Below are 19,581 nucleotides of genomic sequence, written 5' to 3' on the forward strand. Positions count from 1 at the left end.
GAGAGAGAGAGAGAAGAGAGAGTGCAAGAGGGGATAAACTAACTACCAGACAGAAAGGAAAAAGAAAGCAGCGCTTCAGATAGTTATAGTTGTTGACACTTATCTTTTCTATCCTCCTATCTTTCTTCTTCCTCTCCTGCCTGCTTGCTGCAACTGAAACGCCTCAGGGAAGCCAACACTCATGCAATTCTTCCACAAAAACAAATCGCAGCCGACACTCTTGAATTCCGTGGAGTCGGCTCCGCACAGCAACAGCGACCACAGCATCAGCAGTCAGAACCATCACTCTCATCACAGCCGAGAAGGCAGCCAGCAGCAACTGCAACAACAGCTCTACCAGCAGCAGCAGCAGCAGACTTTCCAGCCAGCCGCCGGATCCCACGAGCTGCCCAGTGGCACGTATCAACTTGGCCAGCACAGCAACGCTGCCAGTTATACCCATCCTGCTCATGCGGGAAGTCGTTCTGAGAACTTCTCTCTCCCGCTCCAGGTTTCGTCCAATCCTGCAGCGGTTCCCTATTCTTCACAACCACTACCGCCGCCGCCACCACCAGCAGGCAGGCCGACCTTGAACCTCGTCCCGTCAGCGGGACATCAGCCTGATCACAGCATCGACACTCTCTCTGCCGCACCATCGCTCCCTTCCGCTCCTCACAGCACTGAAGCTTCCCCGCTCACCGAGACGCAGCCGCGCAAATCCCGCCGAAGCTTCTTTAGTCTACACTCAAAGGATAAGGATAAGGATAAGAGCTCGTCCCAAAACCCCGCCAAGCCTGGTCGAAACGTCTCTGTGAGGAAGAAAATTAGTAACCCGATCCCTCACCCGAAGCCGTACCAAGTCGGCCCGCTCCCGCTTTCCGACCCTGCCCCTGATCCAGAGGAGATCGATATCACGGAGAAGAAGCTCCCACAGCTCCCTAATAACTCGTCTCAACCCAGCCTGCCTCAATCGATCTACCCCGCTAGAGGTGCCAGTCGGTCATCGTCTCACCTTGATATCCAGCCCTTTGAGCCTCCGCAGATCCAGCGTGTCAGCACTGAACCTCTTGGTCAGCAGGACGAATACTACAAGGGTCGGCCACAACAATACAACCAGTATCAGGTAACCCGACCTGCTTCCCAACACCAGCAACAGCTACAGCCACAGCAGAACCCCCAATTCCAAATAGACCAGCCTCAGGCGCAGCCAGCCGCAACATCAATAGCTGGACATCGGCCAAACCAGTCTTCAGACCAGGTATCAATCCCCCCAAGATACTCACCAAAACCAGACCCATACCATCCCCCGAGGCCACCATCCCAACAGTCTCTTGGGCCTCCATCCCCTCTTCATCCCTACTACCAACCGCCGGATTCTAACTATCAAAAACCTCAATTCCGACAGTCCCTCCAACCTGTTGCTGGCCCTATACCTTCACAGAGCGGAATGGCCTTGGAACGACCTACAGGTCTCAGGCAGCCCATTGACACATCCCAGCAGCCGCCGCAGCCGTCACAGCCGCAGCAGCAGCAGGCTTCGGGACAACAACAGCAGTTTCCTCCAAGCATGCCTCAAGGGCAAAGTTTCAAGGGAAGTTCTTCACAGCCAACACCTGCCGGTGATCGTGAACAAGAGACTCCTCCACCTGGAAAGGCAAAGGACGATACGTCAGAGCTTGATGTAAATGGCTGGATCCAGAAATATGAGGAACTACGTATGTATACTTTTTAATCGTATGTCTTCGACTACAACTAAGGTTGTTAACTAATTCATATTTAGAGCTTAAATATAATCGAGTGAAAAGGTACTACTTCGACAAGGAAGCTCAAGTGCAGCAACTACAAAACACAGTTGCCCACCAGCGCATGTCTGCTTCTAGGACTGTGTTGGATGATAACGAATATGCCACTCGCTTGGGCCGTCTGGATGGTGCTATTAACAATCTTTCCTTCAACATCCGTAAGGACTGGAAGAATATACCGCCGTGGCTTCAAGGTGTTGTTAACGAAGATGCCCATACAGTGGGAACAAAGGAGATGACAGCCGTTGGCCGAGCCTGTCTCACACGCTGGATCGTAGACGAATTATTCGACCGTTATTTCCACCCGGGCCTGGAGCCTAATCTCAGCCGTCAGTTGAAACAGATTGAGCGAAACGTTCGGCGGATGGGCAAGTTTGTCACCGAGGAAGAACAGGAGAATCATCTGTCCAAGGTATCTTCCTGGCGCCGCACCACTCTTGATGGACTCGGCGATATTTTCCAGAGCAAACTTGCCGACGACCATCGGGCCGTTTTGACTCGTAATCTTGTGGAGAAGCTCACGGCTAGCCTAGAGATGAACCTGAAAACTCCTCCTCCGCCTGGGCTGGAGAATGGTGTGGCAATGATTGTTGAGCTTGCCGTCGGTATCAGCGCAAATATACCCCTGGAATCAAGAGATATCTCTATTGAATATTTCCTTCCTGGTGCTACAATCACGGAATCTCACATGAAAATCGAGACCACCCTACCACCTCTTTCCAATCCGGGCATAGAGCCACGACTGGGCTCAGAACCTTCCTCCGCAGCAACTGACAGGGTAGACCAGTCATCTATCAAGGGCATTGAGGCAGCAATCTCCTCCTCTGAGGTGGCAAGTGGAGATGACAAAGACTCAAACTTCCCCATCCAGCCTCAACCAGCCAGCCAGGGCCGCAAGAAATCAGTCTTTGGCTCGTTGATAAGCAAAAAACCACATTCAGGGCCTGGGAACTCCGTAGACCCTATGCGGCCGCCATCTGGCCATTTCCGAGAACGTGAAGAAGCTGTCGAAGCTTCTCGCGAGAAGGAGAATGAAAACCGCATCCGTTTCGCTGCTTTTGCCGCCGTCGAGGTCCGAGGCAAGGGAACCGGCAATGTCATTGTCAAAGCTCCTGTTTACCCATTCTCATGAATCATGACTCTCCTCGTTTCCAAAGGGCCGCCTACCCATTGCCATTCTCTAGTTCTGCCCTTTCAAACACGTCTCCGTATACCACTTTTACGTTGCCTGATGCTTTATATTTGATTGATCACACTCCAAAAAAAGATATGATTTGTTTCTCATCGTTTCATTTCTCCCTTTGACGTGGATATGGTTTTCTAACGCAGGCAGGATATGTATATACATCCATGCTCTTCTCTCTTCTTGATCTTTGGAAGCGGATACCTTCTCCTTTCACAGCGGACTTGGGGGTATTTTTTTGGACTGCCCTTTCCCTATCCTTTACGTCGTTGTTCTTTTCTACTCGGGCCCCGTGTTAGACTGTCTCAATACCGCGATAGACTCGATGGGTCTAACACTGTTCTAGCACGGTATATATTTATATTATCATAGATAGCTATATACGTGACTTCACTCCTTTCTCCTACCTTACCGTCGAAATATCGTACGCACTTTCGGCGAGACTGAGGATAACTTCATTCACAAGTAAGTTAAACCGTATATCTCTGTAAATACCAGATACTACAGGGCTGTTCTACGGACGATGTCAAACGTCTCTCCGTCAATGCCTCTTTCAACAGCGTAATAACTTTTGGGACGTTCTTTCTCCCATCAACATCGACGTCTTCCTCGCTCGCTTCTTCGCCTCGAAAATTCTGACCAATCAAAAACTACTTATCATGTGACACTTACATAATCACCAAGCGAACGGCTTTCCCACTCAAAATCCGAAAACGGACTAGCGTATTATTGAATCCCACACAAAAAAAAGACATCACGAGAGACTTCGACTTTCTCCTTTGCGACTTCGACGCAGCGACATTTCTGTTCCATCTCAACCCAAACCGCCAGACGGCTGATTCGATATTTTACATATCGCCCAGCATGTGTACGTTGACACCCTCCTCACCCTTCCTATCTATCCCTCGCTGTTTTCACGCGGGCCTGCAGCAGCCTTGTCCCGGAGCAGGCGGGCAGACGACTTGGAAGGAAATCGATATGATGAATGATGATGATGATGGTAGCGATGAATGCTGACGGAACGGTGATGATGGTGATATAGCGCTCGTATCCGGCGAAAAGTCGAACTTCCAGTTCATCCTCCGTCTCCTCAACACCAATGTTGACGGAAAGCAAAAGATCATGTATGCCTTGACCAAGATCAAGGGTGTTGGTCGCAGATACTCCAACTTGGTCTGCAAGAAGGCCGACGTCGACCTCCACAAGCGGTACGGATTCTCCCCCCTGAAACCCTCTCCAAAGTGTGGTTAAAATGAGATATATATATACTTATACGTTATGTTGCAGTGCTGGTGAAATCTCCTCCGAAGAGCTCGAGCGAATTGTCACCATCATCCAAAACCCAACCCAGTACAAGATCCCCACCTGGTTCCTCAACAGACAGCGTGACATTACCGATGGCAAGGACAGCCAGGTCCTTGCTAACCAGATGGACAGCAAGCTCCGTGAAGATTTGGAGCGACTGAAGAAGATCCGTGCCCACAGAGGTCTTCGTCACTACTGGGGTCTCCGTGTCAGAGGACAGCACACCAAGACCACCGGCCGACGAGGACGAACCGTCGGTGTCAGCAAGAAGAAGGGTTAAACGTAACGTCTTGGGCTTCCTTTATGTCGGCGGGCGTACTGCATGGTCGGGAGGTCAGGAGGAGGGGAGGAGGATGCCATATATGCATTTTGTCTTTCTTCTTCTCGCCAATTCTTTTTTGAGTACGTGCGCGCCGAGTGGGTGGTGTGAGTGATGAGATGAGAAATGTAACGATAATTCATTCTCGCTCGTGAACAGCGGAACTAGTTTTTCTGCTTTTGAAGGAAACGGTCGCTTCTTCAAACTAACTCCTCACCTTGGGCCATTTCCTCCCCCCTTACTGCCCATGGCTGGCGTTAGTCTGATGTATGAAACTAAAAAATATGAGCGATAATTATATAGGATTATCCCGTTTCTTAAAAACACTTTCTCACTCTTATGACGAGTTTCGCATTACATCTACGATTGTGGAGAACCATGGTTATATATTGTCTAATAAAGACGCTGGCATTCTGTAGAGCTCTATTGTCGGCTATACAAAAGCATTGGAAGTGTTAAAACAGTTCCGAACAAAATAACAAGCCGAACATACGATACTGTAAACAACAGTACGAAAACAAGTACAAGACATTCAAATTATGGCAAATCCGTCAACTCCGGTGGTTAAGTACGGCTGCACGTCCAAATACAGCGGACCGTCTAATGCCATTCACCTCTAAGCCAGCGGTTGAAGAATTCCAAACTGGCCTCTGGCTGGTTGAGTGGGACCATGTGGCCAGCACCAAAGATACGCATGAAGGTGAAGTTGCCGCTGGACTTGACCTGGCCGATCTTCTTGCCCTTGTTCTTGTTATCGACGATCTTGAGGTCCTGGAGCTTAGCTTCGGTAAACTTCTTGTGGCCGGGCCATTCAAGAGCCTCGGTCCAGGCCTGGTTACCGAGCCAGTTGCAGATGAAGTCAGCATCACCGGCGTAGATGAGGACGGGAATCTTCTCGAGCACGCTGGGGACGAGGCGGTGGAATGGCTTCATCCAGTCACCGTGGAAGAGGAAGTCACGGTTAATGCCAGAGTTGCAGCTCTCGTAAGACTCAACTTCAACGCCGAGGGCCTTCATGACAGACTTTTGGTTGAGCCATTCAGTGATGGCGTTTAGCTGGGGGTAGCAGAGAGAACCCATATCCTCACACTTGGAGCGGACGTCATAGGGGTTCATGCCGGTCTGCTGGTAAGGAGCGAGGATGGCGCTGTTGCAGTACATGGCAGCGGGAACACAGACCCAAGCGGACTCGGAGCTGTAGCAGGTCTCGATCAGGGAAAGACAACGCTCGAGTGAGTTGTCCATGGAACGGCAAGTACCCTGGTCCAAGACGGCAGGGTAACCACCATCACCGCAGGCCATAGGTCGGTAATGAGGGTACTGGGTCAAGGGGTCAGTTAGTCCGTTGCCGATGAGGGCGGACTTGAGGTTGATGTTGGTGTTCTTGTGGGACAGAATCTCGGCAGCAAAGACTGGGATGTAGTGTCCAGCATAGGATTCACCGGAGATGTGGAAGTCCTGGGTGGCATATTCAGGGAACTGCTTGAAGAACAGAGTCAAGAGGGCATAGACGTCCTTTCCGGCAGCAACGGTGTCGGAAACGGAAGAGCCACTGTAAGAGAAGCCAACGTTGACTGGCTGGTCGAGGAAGATGACGGAGGCATTCGAGTTCCAAGAGTAAGGGTTGTGGACAACCTTGAGGTTCTTGTCGATGGTAGCAGGGCCAAGCTCGAGGAACAAACCAGTCAGGGAAGAGCAGCCAGGGCCGCCGTTCAGCCAGAGGACGACTGGGTCGTTCTTGGGGTCGTTTCGAGACTCAAAGAACCCTTAGGTTTAACAGTGTCGTCAGCAGAGTTTCACCTTGGATGACCGACAAGCACGGGGTGGTTGGGGGAGAGCAGGAGGTACTCACAGTAGAACAGATGCTTATCAGCATCGTTGTCATCGAGGTAGCCGCTGTACTGCTTGACACCAGGGTCGATACCGAGCTGAGAAGGGTCGACAGACTTGACTCTGAGGTCGTAGTTCTTGAGCTTGCCGTCAATTTCCCGACGCTTCTCGCCATCGGCACCCTGGACCCAGACGCTCTCGACGTCGGCTCCGCGGACGACATGGTCCCATTCCGAGTCAGGCCGGCGGTTGTGCTTCTTGGGGAGAGAGATCATGGGCAGGTAGTCCTTGAAGTTGGTCTTCATCTCGGACCAGAAGTGGGAGATGCCATCCTCGATGCTGGACTGGAACTGCTTGATGGTCTCGTCGAAGATGGATGCGTCCGGCAGTGGTGCCTTGCCGAAGACCTCGTCTGCCCGGAGGACCTGTTGCTCCTGGGCAGCCACGAGGGCAGCACTGGCCAAAAGCCCAGTGGTAAGAAGCTTCATGATGGTGTTTAGTTCTGCTGATAGTGGTTGGTGGTTGGTGGTAGCAGAGTGAGAAAAGGAGGAAGAGGAGAGGAGGAAGAGGAAGAGGAAGAGAGAGACGAGGTTGAGGTCGAAAAGGCTGGGGAAAGGTGTGACTCTCTAGCGCCGGATGACGTTTGGCGATCGAAGCCGCGCGGTTAGAGTTTTGGCTGTGGCGCGCCGGGTGTGGGTCTTACGTAATGATTTATTGATCAGGTGATGTATGACTAACACGGTATAATGTTATTCCCATCCCGGGTCCGACGACGGCTTCCAAGGTTCCAAGTTGTTACAAATACAAAACAGGTGTGATGAATGCTTTATGGATGGTTAAATCAGACACTGTGACGAGTAACTATTGCATAACTACTGGTAGTCATTAAAAGGGAGCCTGTGTTCCCTTATAGGTTACAATAAATCTTTTTCCGGGGTGCTCCGAAATAGTCGTGAAGGTCTGGGTGACTTCATCCCAGGTCATATCTTCAGGGCCGGGGGGCAGCCATGCACGGCTCTCTCTTGCACGATTACCTGGCGTCCACGTCCACAGATCACCGAGTCCATAGTTCGGGTTGCTGGTGCTGATATAAAATTTATCGCCGTGGGAAATGGCACCCTGCATCTCCAAGATGTCGACACAATACGCCCAGCTGGAGGTGGCTATCTGGGAGCTAGTCTGTAGCTTCCGCACGGTATAGTCCAGCTCGTACTGAGCCATGCGGATTGGGGTGCTGTCCGGCGTGGTGGAGCCTGCATATTCACCAACTAGAATCTTGTCGGTGCCTACGCGATCAAGAGATATCCAGGAGAATCGGAATTTTTCTTTCTCGGTTTTTGGTGTCCAAGTGTATGTCCTGCCAGATGCCACAGTTTAGCGAGAGATTGCAGAGAACCCCAGAGGAATAGGGGAAGAAATCCATCATACCTTATCTGGGGGATAACATATAAATATCCCTGCGCGGAAAACTGGCCATTGCTCATCTTGCCCACTTCATCGCCGGCTTCGACCTGCCAGATGTTGTTGAGATCGAACACTCGGATGCCCTTGGAAGTATCCACCACCCACAATGTGCTGCCATACCACACTATGCCACCAGCATGAATCCCAAGGCGTTTGAAGTCGGTTGCGGGACTGGGAGTACCACTGTACAGCTCAGGCGTGTTCGGAACTACCAGCAAGGCATGGCGATACTTGCCCGTCTTTTTATCGACAAATGTCACCCGCACACTCTCTTTGCCGTCTGTGTCATCGTACCAGGACATGATCCAGGCATTTCTACCTTCATACGTCCCTACCTGGAAGGCATCGGAAGAGCTGGTGACGCCCTGGGGATACCACTTTTTGGTGCCAAAGTCGTCAAAGCCCTCAGTAGTGCTCTCCCACCTGTAAACGCTTTGTGGGACCGCGGTCACTCTGGTAACCGAAGCCCAGCCTCTGGCATCCAACTTGATGAGCTGGTGATTGGCAGAGTCAAGGACGTCGGACACAGTGGCCAACTTGCCCCTATCGCTGAAATGCTTGCGCAGGGTGGAAAGGTTCCAGTCGATGCTTTCTTTAAGCCGGTATGCAGACCCGGGCAGCTTGGGCGAATCGCGTCCCGCGCAGGTGTAGTCGCTTGCAGCAAAGGATGCAGAAAAGATGGATGCGAGACCCAGAAGGAAAGATAACTTCTTCATTTTGAAGTCAAGGGAGAAAAAACTACACTGTCAGCTTCAAACTGCCTTTTTTTCTACGGGGGATACTTTTGACCATCCGCCTCTTTTTAAGTCACTCAGCCTAGCCTCCCTGGTCCGAGGAAATGCGAGGCTCGTTGCAGCGTTGCATGCGGGGATGTAAGCCTCGTATACCTCGAAAGGAAATTATTCCATACCCATACACGGCTGCTAGTTATCATTTGACTTGTACGCTGCGAGGAGGAGAAATGAGAGAACATTTCCACAGGCAATAGCTACATAACAAGCCCGATATCAGCTAGACAGGCTGAGAGAACGCGGGTGACGAGTTAACATGGCACAGCAGTTATGTAATTGCGCCGAGTCTCTAACTAGTTAGCCCAATCGAACACGAGGCATAGCTTCTTCCGACAAGTCTGCCTGCCAAGGTCACTTTCACCGCGATGTCACCTCAATTAATGAATGTTATATATACAATATATCTTGCCGGACAGAATCTTGGTATATTGGCCACTACCCCCCACGGAGAGTGGTGGTAAACATTGCCCAAAATTCAGACATCTCCTCCAGGACCCTGTATACCCTATCTGATTGGCAGCTGGCAAGACACGATTAGCTCAAAAAAATCACAGCCATAGTTAACTAACTACATGTTCTACATACAGCATAAACTACCGAGGCATCCGACTCTCTCTTGAATATTCCCCCTAAACCCTCATTCCGTCGATACCAAACCACGGATGATTCACTAGCTCGTTCATTGACGTACGGCTTGATGGGTCGGCCTTTAGCATTTTTTGAATCATGTCAATCATGAGACGCGTATTTTTCTCCCACAACGGCTGTGGTATGGCCGTAGGTCGATATTTTAGAGCAGTGTCGCGAATTCTATCCCATTTCTCGTCCCGCGCTGGATTCGAGGCCGCTGCATGGCTCGTTAGTCAGTCAGCGTTTGTATACCTCTTTATCAAAAAGAAGTTTTGAGAATAAGAATATGCTTGGATCGAGTACGAACCTCCAACATATTCACTGTCTATGTAAGGCAGCCACGAGGTAGGCAACGGTCCTCCACATTTGGCCACATTAGATAGCAAGACGTCTTTGTCACCCCATAGATAAAAGAAGGCCTCGCCCCAAATCATCTCGTAGGCCTAGGGTAGTAAAAGTGTTAGAGTTTGTTTTTGACAGGACGGGATATAAAGATATAAAGCTTCAACGGAGTACATACCGTACAGCCCATGGACCAGATGTCCCCCTGAATCCCCCAATCTGATGCGGCCTCCCCTTTGGATCGTTGCCAAATCTCAATTTCTGGAGCTCTGATATATGGCGGCGACTCTGGCGGAGGCCTCGGATCTCCTTGTCGAAAGGCTAGTTACATGTGTTAGCATATCAATTTTATCTGTAACATGGAAGAACAAAGTGGTCAAAGGTCAGAGAGGTTCTAACCATTTCCAAAATCAATGATCTTGACGCACAACTCGTCGCTCTTTGAGGCGCAGAGATCCTTTATTACCAGCTCTACTAGATTTATTGGAGGAAGCACGTAAGGGGGCAACGAGTCCGTCTGTTTCTCCGGGTCCAAAGTCAGAAGAACCGTTGCCTCCATGCCGCTGAAGAAATTCAGCAGTTCAGCTTCACCATGTTTATGTAGACTAGGAAGCGCTAAGGCAAAGTTTCCTAGGTGGAGGTCTGCCAGGTAGGTATCATTTCAGTAAGAAAACTTGCAAGGGCATACATAGTAACTGGTCAGGAGAGAGCGGAAAGATCATACCTCCATGCATGACCCCTGAGCTGTGCAAATACGATAGCCCTATAAACACTTGCTGAAGGAAGCTCTTGACGTGAGAATTAAAAACATCGCTGGCATTCAATTGCATCCAGAAAAGGCGCGCCACAGGCTCCATCACCAATACATCATGCACGCCATTTGGTCCCTTTACTTGAAAGGTATCGAGTACATGTGCAATATGACGGTACCCGGGATGTTCCTTCGACTTGTCTCTCAACCAGGTTAGCAAGTGTGCCTCATTCCGATTGGAGGTTGCATCTGCTGTAAGAATTTTCAGAGCCACATAGTGTCTACAAGCCACGGTTAACTTTGCAAAAATATAGAATATGTTATGCACATACCCTGTGGGTTCATCTTTTGCAAGCCAAACAGTTGCAAAGGATCCATGACCGAGCTTCCCAATGACCCTATACTTCAAGTTCTGGTTGTTTCGAAGGATATCGCCGAGCTTTACTGGGTGGTATCCGCCTGGTTTGTACATACAGACGTTTTCGACATCTTCCTGAGGTACAAAATGGAAATTATGGATCGGCCGCATTGCGGCAGGGATTCTGGGGAATGTCGACATCTGGCCGCGAGAAGTAAGGCCAGTCTGGGTGGAATAAATACTCAACACTACTCCGCTAACTAGCCAACCGCAGGGTGTCTTAGTTAACTTAAAAGCCGGGACGCCCGGTAGGTATATATGTATATAACTAAATAGACTGACTTTACAGCAGGTTCGTTTCTTACATCTCAAAACCACCATCTCGGAACCCATATACCCATATCGTACCATTATATAGTTATCTGCCCAACAATCAGATGGCCAGCCCTACGAAACTCGTCTATCAACAAGATGGTGAACGCCTGCTTCACGCCTCCAAGATCCTTTCAATCATCCCGGTATCCGCACTCTCCGCGCCGGATCAAGCTCTTGTAAAGGATCCGTCAGAAATAGAGCATGCTGTGATCACGGATTCTACCGTCTTCTATGTTCAAGGCGGTGGCCAGCCCTCTGATACCGGTACCATGATGTCTGATGCAGCCCCCAACAAGGCAAACCCGGTCTTTGAAGTGAAGTCGGTGCGTCAACCAGCCCAAAGTAGCCAGATCCTCCATCTAGGCCGTTTTATCCCCATTGGAGCTACCGGGTTTAAAGTAGGAGAGGAAGTCCAACAGCACGTCGATGCCGACAAGCGCAACCTGCACTCTCGCCTTCACACTGCCGGGCATATCTTGAGCCTAGCAATCCACGCCCTATCTCGCGACGGCGTACTCCCCTCGCTCAAGGAGTCGAAAGCCTCACATTATCCAGACTCTGCGGCTGTAGTGTTTGAGGGCATCATTGAGGGCAAGCATAAGGATATTATCCAGGAAAAGACGGACGAGTTCGTGCGATCAGCCAGCCCAGTGAAGATCCACTGGTGGCCAATGGAAGAACTGTTTGAGAAGTGCCATGGTGTTACCGAGGGGTTTGAGCTGCCTGAGGGAGAGACTATGGGTAGAGTCGTTGAGATGGAGGGACTGGGAAGTTATCCCTGCGGTGGAACGCATGTTCAGGACTGCAGTTTAGTGGGGAAGATTGAGGTGAAAAAGATATCGCGCTCCAAGGGAGTAAGCAGAGTGTCATACAGAGTCGCATAGCCTGCCCAATGGACTAGTTAGCTATACCCCTGCTAAACTATTTGCTATGGCGGACGCATTTGGGGTGCGGCTATAAGAAGTTTCTAGAAAGCTGTTCTTTGCCAGATCTGTACGGAGTAGAACTACCTAGTTATCCAACTGAGCCGCAGCTGCCCACCCAAGACTTGCGGAGAATCGCGGAGAGTCGGGTCTCGAAGTGGTGTGGATACTGCTTAACGACAGTAATATAGATAGATAGACAACTAGGCATACCTAACGCTTGTAGTACCCTGGATACTCCGGACTAATTAAACGTTGGCGGTCCCACAAAGGCATGCACAAAGGAAGAACACTCTATAGATAGCAGCCTTCTTACTCCGTACTTCCGTTATCAAAGTAGTTATGTAGTGAGCTACTTGACACCGCCCCGACTAACTAGTTAACTAGTTGATGGTTAAATAGCGGCATCGCCATGCTGGCCCGCATGGCACTAACTAACCCCTATCTACACCGAGTTCACTTCTTCTCCAATCAGCCAAGGCCAACAGATTCCATGACTAGGATTCTGCATTGATGTGGTTATCATGGAGCTGTCTAGATGGCCCTCCGCGCCCTGGGAGTGATTACTTCTCAGCCGCCTGTCTTCCGTGTGCGGTGATAACCAATCGCCCTGATATGCCGTAGTTGATTTCCGGGAAAGCGCAATGTCTGTTCTGGGCGGCAGGAGTGTTTATCAAAGGTGGCGTAGTTATCGGTGTCTGAGAAATGCCGTCGTAGGGCGTCCTCTCGGGGCCAGATGCGGTTCAGGTTGGGATTGCCCCTGAAGGAGGAGGATGTCTACCAGTATATTCTTAATACGTGTATAATAACTCCACCAAGGAGCCCAACCCCCTGAGACAACTCCAAAAATTTCCATACTCCCTCCCCAGAATACAGGGCAACAACAATAAATTGAACTCAGTGGGCTCCAATATGAGCCGCAATTTCCTCCTGGGAACGCTCTCCCGGGACCGCTTCCTATCTAGTCCCGTATTCGTAGCATATCGTTAGATTTTATAAAACAAGGCCCTGCCAGTTACCACAAATCTAGCCCCACAGAGTAGCAAGAGCCCAACCAGCATAGACGATGCCGCGAAGGCCTGGGCATATACATAGCGCCCATTGTCTTTCGTGATCAAAAGACCGGCAATAGGCGGGCCTGTCAACACCGCGAAACTCACAATTGTCTGCCAAAAAGTCAGTTGGTTTTCAGTCTCACCGCAGTCTCATAGCATGTAGGAGGGAGCGCTTACAAAAATCATCCCCATTCTGATTCCCGCTTTCTGTAAATCTGTTGTCAAGCTACTCAACGTGGCTGGAAACATTGCTTGCAGAGCATTCCCTAAAATCCCATAAACTACAGCCCAGGCATAAAGCCCTTCTCGGGATGTGACACCAATCATCGCATAAGCACATATGATTGAGGCTATGGTGACCAAAATGAGAATATTCATAGGGCCAGTGTAGTGGTCCGCCACGTACGCAGGGGCAGTGCGACCAATTATCCCAACACCGTTCAGGATAAGAAATAGGTTGAATGACTCTGTTTGGGGTATATTGATGATTGCAACACCGAAAGAGCTCAAGTAATAGAAGGCAAAATAGACACCCCAAAAGGTTAAGAATATCCCTATCGCAAACAAAGTGTATGACATCTCAGTGAAGGCCGCGAGCTCAAGGAGGGGACCTGTTTTCCGAGGTGGCACTCTCGGCCTTGCTAAAATATTGCAGATTGTCAGACATGCCGTAGTAACAAAGCCGAAGACTCTCATTGTCCATCCATAGCCGAGCTTTGGGATGAGTTGCTGGAAAATAGCCGTAAAGATCAAACCTCCGGTGGCACTACCACAGGCACAAATCCCCACGGCCAGCATTTTCCTCTTTGAAAAATATGTGGAGGTCACTGACAGAGCTGGGCAAAACAGACATCCATTTCCGAGACCACAGCAAATTCCTTGGGCAAGAAATAATTGCCAGTACTGCGTTGATAGAGAGGCCATGAAGATGCCGAGTATACTAAGCATGGTCCCAATCACTAGTCACAACGAATTAACATCATATATTCCTCAACAGTTGAGCCGATGTAGTTGAGAAGCTCTCAAAGCGATGAGAAATATCACAGTTGAGTGTAGCGCGGAGTAAGGCCAAAATAAAATATTGCTCACAGAAGACTAGATGAAAGTAGCCTGCATCGGTAAGACGGCCTGCGAATGTACCGATAAAGAACACTATGAAAACCTGGATGCTCCCGATCCATGCTATATCCGATGGAGAGCGACCAAGGAAATCGGCATAGTAGGTCTGAAAGAGACCAAACGAGTTTATGAAGCCCCTGGCCAGATATCAGTATACTTTTCAAGATTTCGGCCAGCCCCAAATGTTAGATGAGCCAACTGAGCTTCTAACTGCTCATTCGAAAGCATTGTAACTTACCATGTATTCATAATGATCAAATGTCCTACCAAGACCTGCGTCCACGCGAGGGTTCCGCCATCCGGGGGAGGGCCTGGATCTTTCCAACTCGCGGCACTCTTTATTCTCGACAGTATTCCCAAAATCTTTTGTTTGGATTTTCCATTTTGAGGATCATTCACAGCATCTGGGTATGCTTCAACATCACCATTCTGGGTCATGCTGATATATATCGGCCAATGTGCTGGTACTCGCTGGTTGATGGAATGTATGGAGATGTTAATGAGTTGGATCACAAATTGCCTTATTTTTCGATGGCAAACAGAAGGAAACTTCAATATCTGATCAGCATTCTTGAACGTGTTAAGACAGCAAGTCAACATACCTAGCTATTTCTGTGTATGTTCTTGTATTAGGATAGATGGCGGCCACAATTGCATAGGGGATAAAAAGGGAAGCATGTAAAGGAGAAGGAGAGAAGAGTGACGGAGGAGAAAAGTATATGCACAGAATACCAAATCCATAAGTACTTTCTATACTATTAGAACCCGAATTTCAGGGGTATATGCACAGGGCGGATTTATGTCGAGGCAAGGGCAGGGATGGTGGTCTAGCGAAGTTGGATCAGTTTCTATTGGCCTCGCCTGATAACGGGTTCTCGGTCATCTCGTCTTCATGTCCAGCAGGGGTGGAAGAACGACGGGCAATGGGCCGGGAAATTCTAACCCTAGATCGCCCAGGGACCTTGAGTTGTCTAATGCCAAGCTTGTAGGTTATTTGATAGTATGTATTGTGAGTCTCAAGGGCAAGATAGCAATGTAGATAAGGTGAGATAATGATGGCTGTTCTCCAAGGGCTAGAAAGAGCAGTCTTGTAAATACATATGAAGATTGAAGGCCTGGATAGGTATGGTACAACTGCATCCCGGCGCTAGAGGTTACTCACTGCATAGGATCTGGGCATCTACCTAGCCGCGGGCTCGAGCAGGTAAGGCTACAGGCCTAACTCATACACGTCGCGTTCAAGAAGTAGGAGAATATACAGCCTGTAAACCTCTCAGTTGATAAAGTGCCCTCATAATAATGTGACAGAAAGCCTTTGGTTGGTGTTCCGTGTGGGGTAAATGGCCGAGTATCTTCTTTTGTTTTGCCCCAGGATATCCAGAACCCATCTTCATGTCGGAGTTTCATACCTTAGACAACCTTTCGGCGAAGGGTCTTGGGCGCACCGTAGTCCTGGATAGGGCTGAGGGGTTCGGCGAAGGAGATGAACACCTCCTCCTCGAGATGTAATATTCCCGGCATCAAGCGATTGCGGTTGGGTTTCCGGCAGTTTACGGGAAGAAGCTAGCCCATCTGTCAAGGTTGCCGGCTGCACGCCGGTCAGAACGTCCACGGTCAGAATAGCTTTCGGACGCCTTGTCTGAACTTGGCTGGCCATTTTTTGTTTGCACATCCCAGTCCCGATCTAGTTCCCATCCAGCCTTATAATCCTCACGAGCATGCAGATACTTGCACGAGTCGCCGAAACCACAAACTGGTATTGTCAGTATGTGTGTAATAGAAAAGCATGTGTAAGGAAGAGGGGGGGAAAAGTAAAGGACACTTACATCCTGTCCGTTTATAATCCTTGCAAACGTCCGGAGCATAATCGGTGACGGTGATGGTGCGTATATTGGTGGCCGCCTTCATGGGTCCAACCTGCTTGATGGGTGCGTTGGGGTTCTTCTGGATGAAGTTCTGGTAGTTCGACTTCCCGCGGTACTTGCCATCTGGGGCCGCCTGGTCTGCCTCTCCCGGTCGCGCCCGTGTTTTTCCTAATAGATTTTTCTCCAGTTCCTCATCGTGCCAGTTGGACTGCTTGGTAGCATCGCTAGTGGTAGGCAGCGCTGGGCGTTCGGTGGTCTCTAGTCTTTCATCGTCTTGTTCCCGGCCCGCAGAAGCTGCCGCTGTCTTAGATGAGGCAGTGACGGCAGCATTCTTTCGCCTGCGCTTTATCCTGTGGCCCTCTTCATCGTCGCTGGATGTGAAGTCGTCTGAATCGGACGCTGGTGGAGGAGTGGCCACCTTCTTGCGCAGGTTTGACTTGGCTTTGGCAGACCGTTTCTTGAACGAGACAGCAGGTATTTGTTGTTCTTCTCCCACTGGCTGTTCCACAGTATCTTTATCTGACATCTCTTTGCTTGTTTGTTCGCTTGACATGTCTGTTTCTCGTGTTACCTTACAGATGAAACTTGGTATCGCTATCGACAGAAGAGCATTATCATCATCATCATCAAAGAGTGAGCTCACACACAGTAAGGTGGTTACAATATGAGGACGTCCACCTGCCAAGGCTTAGCAAATAGATTAGTCATGTATCTTAATAAGCGAAAAGATTACTAATTTATTACTACCTTGTTATTTAAGCCAATAGAAACAGTAGAAATTATATAGAGCATTAAATGCCAACCAATAGTACCTAGTACTCTATAGCTACCCAGCACCTAAGTAGATATTCTAGAAAACTCGGGAGCTTGCCATCATATGCTTAATGGCATGATAGTAGTTACCCACTCACATATGTTTAGATGTTTCTCTATTCCAGTTTTATAAATGACCTCAAGCCGGAGGGGTGGCCGGGAATCGGACGCCACCAGTTATTTGATATCAAAATCCTTTGGGGATTAACTATCCCATCATCAGCTCACAAATAAATGAGCGGTTTTGCCGTCCCACAATGATAATCTCTACATCTTGGGTGGAGGGTATTCCGGGTTAATTTAATCTATATACCTGTCAATTAGTCATAGTATAGTTAACTCACTAATTCCCAATTCGGTCATATCCAGATTTGACCACATTATAAAATTCAGAGTTGAAGATCGATATATCCCGAATTTAGCCAGGCAGTGCCATCACGGCCCCGTCGTGGAAGTTAGCAGCCCTGCATAAGGCGCGGATATTGTCGTCAGAATCAGCATCAGTACTAACAAGTGTATTTAAAGAGCCCCCGGTTTACTTCGGCTTTGTGTGAGCAATATTGAAGGATCAGCAGTGTCACCGGATAGGTATCATTGTTGCTGCCTAGTCCGTCCGTATTCTTGTTGGAATGGTGCTGCCTGGGAAGAGGGTATCACATATATATATCTCAGCTGGCTGGATGGTAGCACCGTGTGTGGCATAGCCATAACTACTACATCATTAACGGTCATATTTCGCAGACTTCAAAAATGGCCACCAAGTCAAATTTATTCTCTCGCCTGGATGAGCTACTTGCAACGCAAGCGTCTTCAACGGCGTCCCTGCACAGTCCGTCATCGCTGTGTGCCGAGCTCGGGGCCCCATCTGTCTCGCTTGCTGTACTGGATGAGGGCGAGATACGCACACACTGCATCTCAAGTGTGTCTGACGACGTGTCTACACGGTTTCAGGCATGCTCCATCTCCAAGGCGGTCACATCATTGGGCGTGTTTAAGTTGATTGAGCTCAGAAAGCTGTCACTCCACGGCTTGATATCCGATTACCTTCCTGTATCCATTGTCGACAAACTTGAGCCGAACCATGTATCTGGCTTCGCCCAGCATATTACCATCGCCCATCTGCTGAGCCACACGTCGGGACTTCAGGACAGCGGAGTGTACGGGTATCCTGGGTATGAGGTTAGCCAACATGGTAGAACGGAGTTCCCAACGCTAGAAACAATCATTGCGGGTGAAGCTCCCTGTAACACCCTCCCCATAAAGCTCAAGGATTATCCGGGCCATCGGTTCAACTATTCCGGGGGTGGGACAATGCTGCTGCAGATGATCATGGAGCAAGTTGCTGGGAAATCTTTCCCAGCCGTCATGCAAGAATATGTTTTTGAGCCGCTGGGTATGACTGGCTCTACATTTGACTCACGGGCTACCGACAACACCCAGACTGTAGGGCAGCATGAAGCTCGTTATGCCCGAGCCTATTATTCAGGGTATACCCCGTGTGAAGTACCGTATCGCCTTGGCCCAGAGCTGGCAGCGGCCTGGCTATGGAGCACCCCACAGGACTTGCTGAAGATTGGTCGTGCAGTCCTTGACTCGCTCCATGGTAAAACCAATGCGTTTTTGACGAAAAGTACCGCACGAACGATGCTGACTGAAGTTCAACCCGGTATGGCACATTCGTGGTTTGTGAACAAAGAAACTCCGTACCTGGCCTTCAGACACGAGGGTAAAAACATGCCGGGTTGGAGATGCAACGTGGTCTGCTTCACGAACGACCCGGAGGCCACCGACTCCAACACCAGCGCCTCAGTTCTCCAAGAGGAGAAGTGTGCAGTTCCGAAGGACGGATGTGGAATTGCGGTAATGACAAACTCCGCACAAGGCGCCGCAGTTTATGATAAGATCCTGGCTGCAATTTGCTATATCCAAGGTTGGCCGGCCGCCCCTAGAAATTGGACAGACACTGCCATGGTTATCCCCTTCGCAGACACACAGGCGAAGGTGGACACCAAGTGGGTGTTATGGCAGGGACAATGGGAAGGCGGATGGCAGATGATGGCGGGCCAGGATGGAGATACCGGGCCCTATGTCAGCTTTAGGGGGATGCCAGCGTCAAGGCTATATATGGCAGCGCGGCCAAGAAGCATGGCAGAGCTGAGAAACACAGACAAGGCCAGCCTAGACCTTGTATGCAGCGGGCTCGAGGTCATGTTTAGGCTCATGGTCGATGTAGTTGGGGACGAACCAGTTATTGAGATCTGGCATGGGCCACGACAAGACCGGCGAGTACTGAGAAGGAGCAAGTCTTGATAGCCGGTTCTATTATAGCCACGAAGGAGACATTGGAAGTATCTATGGAAGTCCTAGAGGCCGTATGCATGACTATGACCATGAAAAAAGAGAATGATGTTTAGATAGATTCATCTAGCTACACAAGGGTTGTACTTAGGAGGTGGTTTAAACAATCAACAAAAATATATGAGTGGCTGCTTATGTAACTGGATATGTAAGCGCTTAATAATTTCTTACATAAGCTCCGATGACATCGATGACTCGCATTATCTGCTTGTTTATTTGTATGGATGCTCCCTATATCAGCAGCCATTATTGCTGCTATTCTTATCCATAGATATATCTTATCGCACGGAGCAGGAGGCAGACAAGAGCAGCGACAGCT

General features: G+C 49.5%; 9 protein-coding genes across 9 annotated transcripts; 4 read left to right on the plus strand and 5 right to left on the minus strand.

The window, feature by feature from the left end:
• Positions 1-181: 181 nt before the first annotated feature.
• On the plus strand, positions 182-2,913 carry MGYG_03597 (hypothetical protein; the record flags this gene model as incomplete). The annotated part of the gene is made up of 2 exons (XM_003173374.1): positions 182-1,694; positions 1,760-2,913. 2 exons carry the CDS (start codon positions 182-184, stop codon positions 2,911-2,913), a joined length of 2,667 nt encoding a protein of 888 aa, XP_003173422.1.
• Positions 2,914-3,828: 915 nt separating this feature from the next.
• MGYG_03598 (40S ribosomal protein S18) lies at positions 3,829-4,549 on the plus strand (the record flags this gene model as incomplete). Its single annotated transcript, XM_003173375.1, has 3 exons — positions 3,829-3,832; positions 4,007-4,172; positions 4,252-4,549. 3 exons carry the CDS (start codon positions 3,829-3,831, stop codon positions 4,547-4,549), a joined length of 468 nt encoding a protein of 155 aa, XP_003173423.1.
• A 639-nt stretch (positions 4,550-5,188) lies between these two features.
• MGYG_03599 (carboxypeptidase Y) lies at positions 5,189-6,906 on the minus strand (the record flags this gene model as incomplete). The annotated part of the gene is made up of 2 exons (XM_003173376.1): positions 5,189-6,354; positions 6,441-6,906. The coding sequence occupies 2 exons, from the start codon at positions 6,904-6,906 to the stop codon at positions 5,189-5,191; spliced, it is 1,632 nt and encodes a 543-aa protein (XP_003173424.1).
• Positions 6,907-7,303: 397 nt separating this feature from the next.
• MGYG_03600 (secreted protein) lies at positions 7,304-8,598 on the minus strand (the record flags this gene model as incomplete). The annotated part of the gene is made up of 2 exons (XM_003173377.1): positions 7,304-7,775; positions 7,847-8,598. The coding sequence occupies 2 exons, from the start codon at positions 8,596-8,598 to the stop codon at positions 7,304-7,306; spliced, it is 1,224 nt and encodes a 407-aa protein (XP_003173425.1).
• A 704-nt stretch (positions 8,599-9,302) lies between these two features.
• Positions 9,303-10,955, minus strand: MGYG_03601 (CMGC/SRPK protein kinase; the record flags this gene model as incomplete). The annotated part of the gene is made up of 6 exons (XM_003173378.1): positions 9,303-9,520; positions 9,611-9,746; positions 9,824-9,966; positions 10,045-10,287; positions 10,370-10,677; positions 10,729-10,955. The coding sequence occupies 6 exons, from the start codon at positions 10,953-10,955 to the stop codon at positions 9,303-9,305; spliced, it is 1,275 nt and encodes a 424-aa protein (XP_003173426.1).
• A 236-nt stretch (positions 10,956-11,191) lies between these two features.
• Positions 11,192-12,013, plus strand: MGYG_03602 (ATP binding/alanine-tRNA ligase; the record flags this gene model as incomplete). Its single annotated transcript, XM_003173379.1, has 1 exon — positions 11,192-12,013. The coding sequence occupies one exon, from the start codon at positions 11,192-11,194 to the stop codon at positions 12,011-12,013; it is 822 nt and encodes a 273-aa protein (XP_003173427.1).
• A 1,025-nt stretch (positions 12,014-13,038) lies between these two features.
• Positions 13,039-14,664, minus strand: MGYG_03603 (hypothetical protein; the record flags this gene model as incomplete). The annotated part of the gene is made up of 4 exons (XM_003173380.1): positions 13,039-13,218; positions 13,285-14,066; positions 14,197-14,363; positions 14,465-14,664. 4 exons carry the CDS (start codon positions 14,662-14,664, stop codon positions 13,039-13,041), a joined length of 1,329 nt encoding a protein of 442 aa, XP_003173428.1.
• A 1,112-nt stretch (positions 14,665-15,776) lies between these two features.
• On the minus strand, positions 15,777-16,617 carry MGYG_03604 (pre-mRNA-splicing factor cwc24; the record flags this gene model as incomplete). The annotated part of the gene is made up of 2 exons (XM_003173381.1): positions 15,777-15,979; positions 16,053-16,617. The coding sequence occupies 2 exons, from the start codon at positions 16,615-16,617 to the stop codon at positions 15,777-15,779; spliced, it is 768 nt and encodes a 255-aa protein (XP_003173429.1).
• A 1,037-nt stretch (positions 16,618-17,654) lies between these two features.
• Positions 17,655-19,214, plus strand: MGYG_03605 (beta-lactamase; the record flags this gene model as incomplete). The annotated part of the gene is made up of 1 exon (XM_003173382.1): positions 17,655-19,214. The coding sequence occupies one exon, from the start codon at positions 17,655-17,657 to the stop codon at positions 19,212-19,214; it is 1,560 nt and encodes a 519-aa protein (XP_003173430.1).
• Between the last annotated feature and the right edge of the window lie 367 nt (positions 19,215-19,581).

Source organism: Nannizzia gypsea, genomic scaffold (genome assembly GCF_000150975.2).
Source record: "Nannizzia gypsea CBS 118893 supercont1.3 genomic scaffold, whole genome shotgun sequence".
Classification (NCBI taxonomy): Eukaryota; Fungi; Ascomycota; class Eurotiomycetes; order Onygenales; family Arthrodermataceae; genus Nannizzia; species Nannizzia gypsea.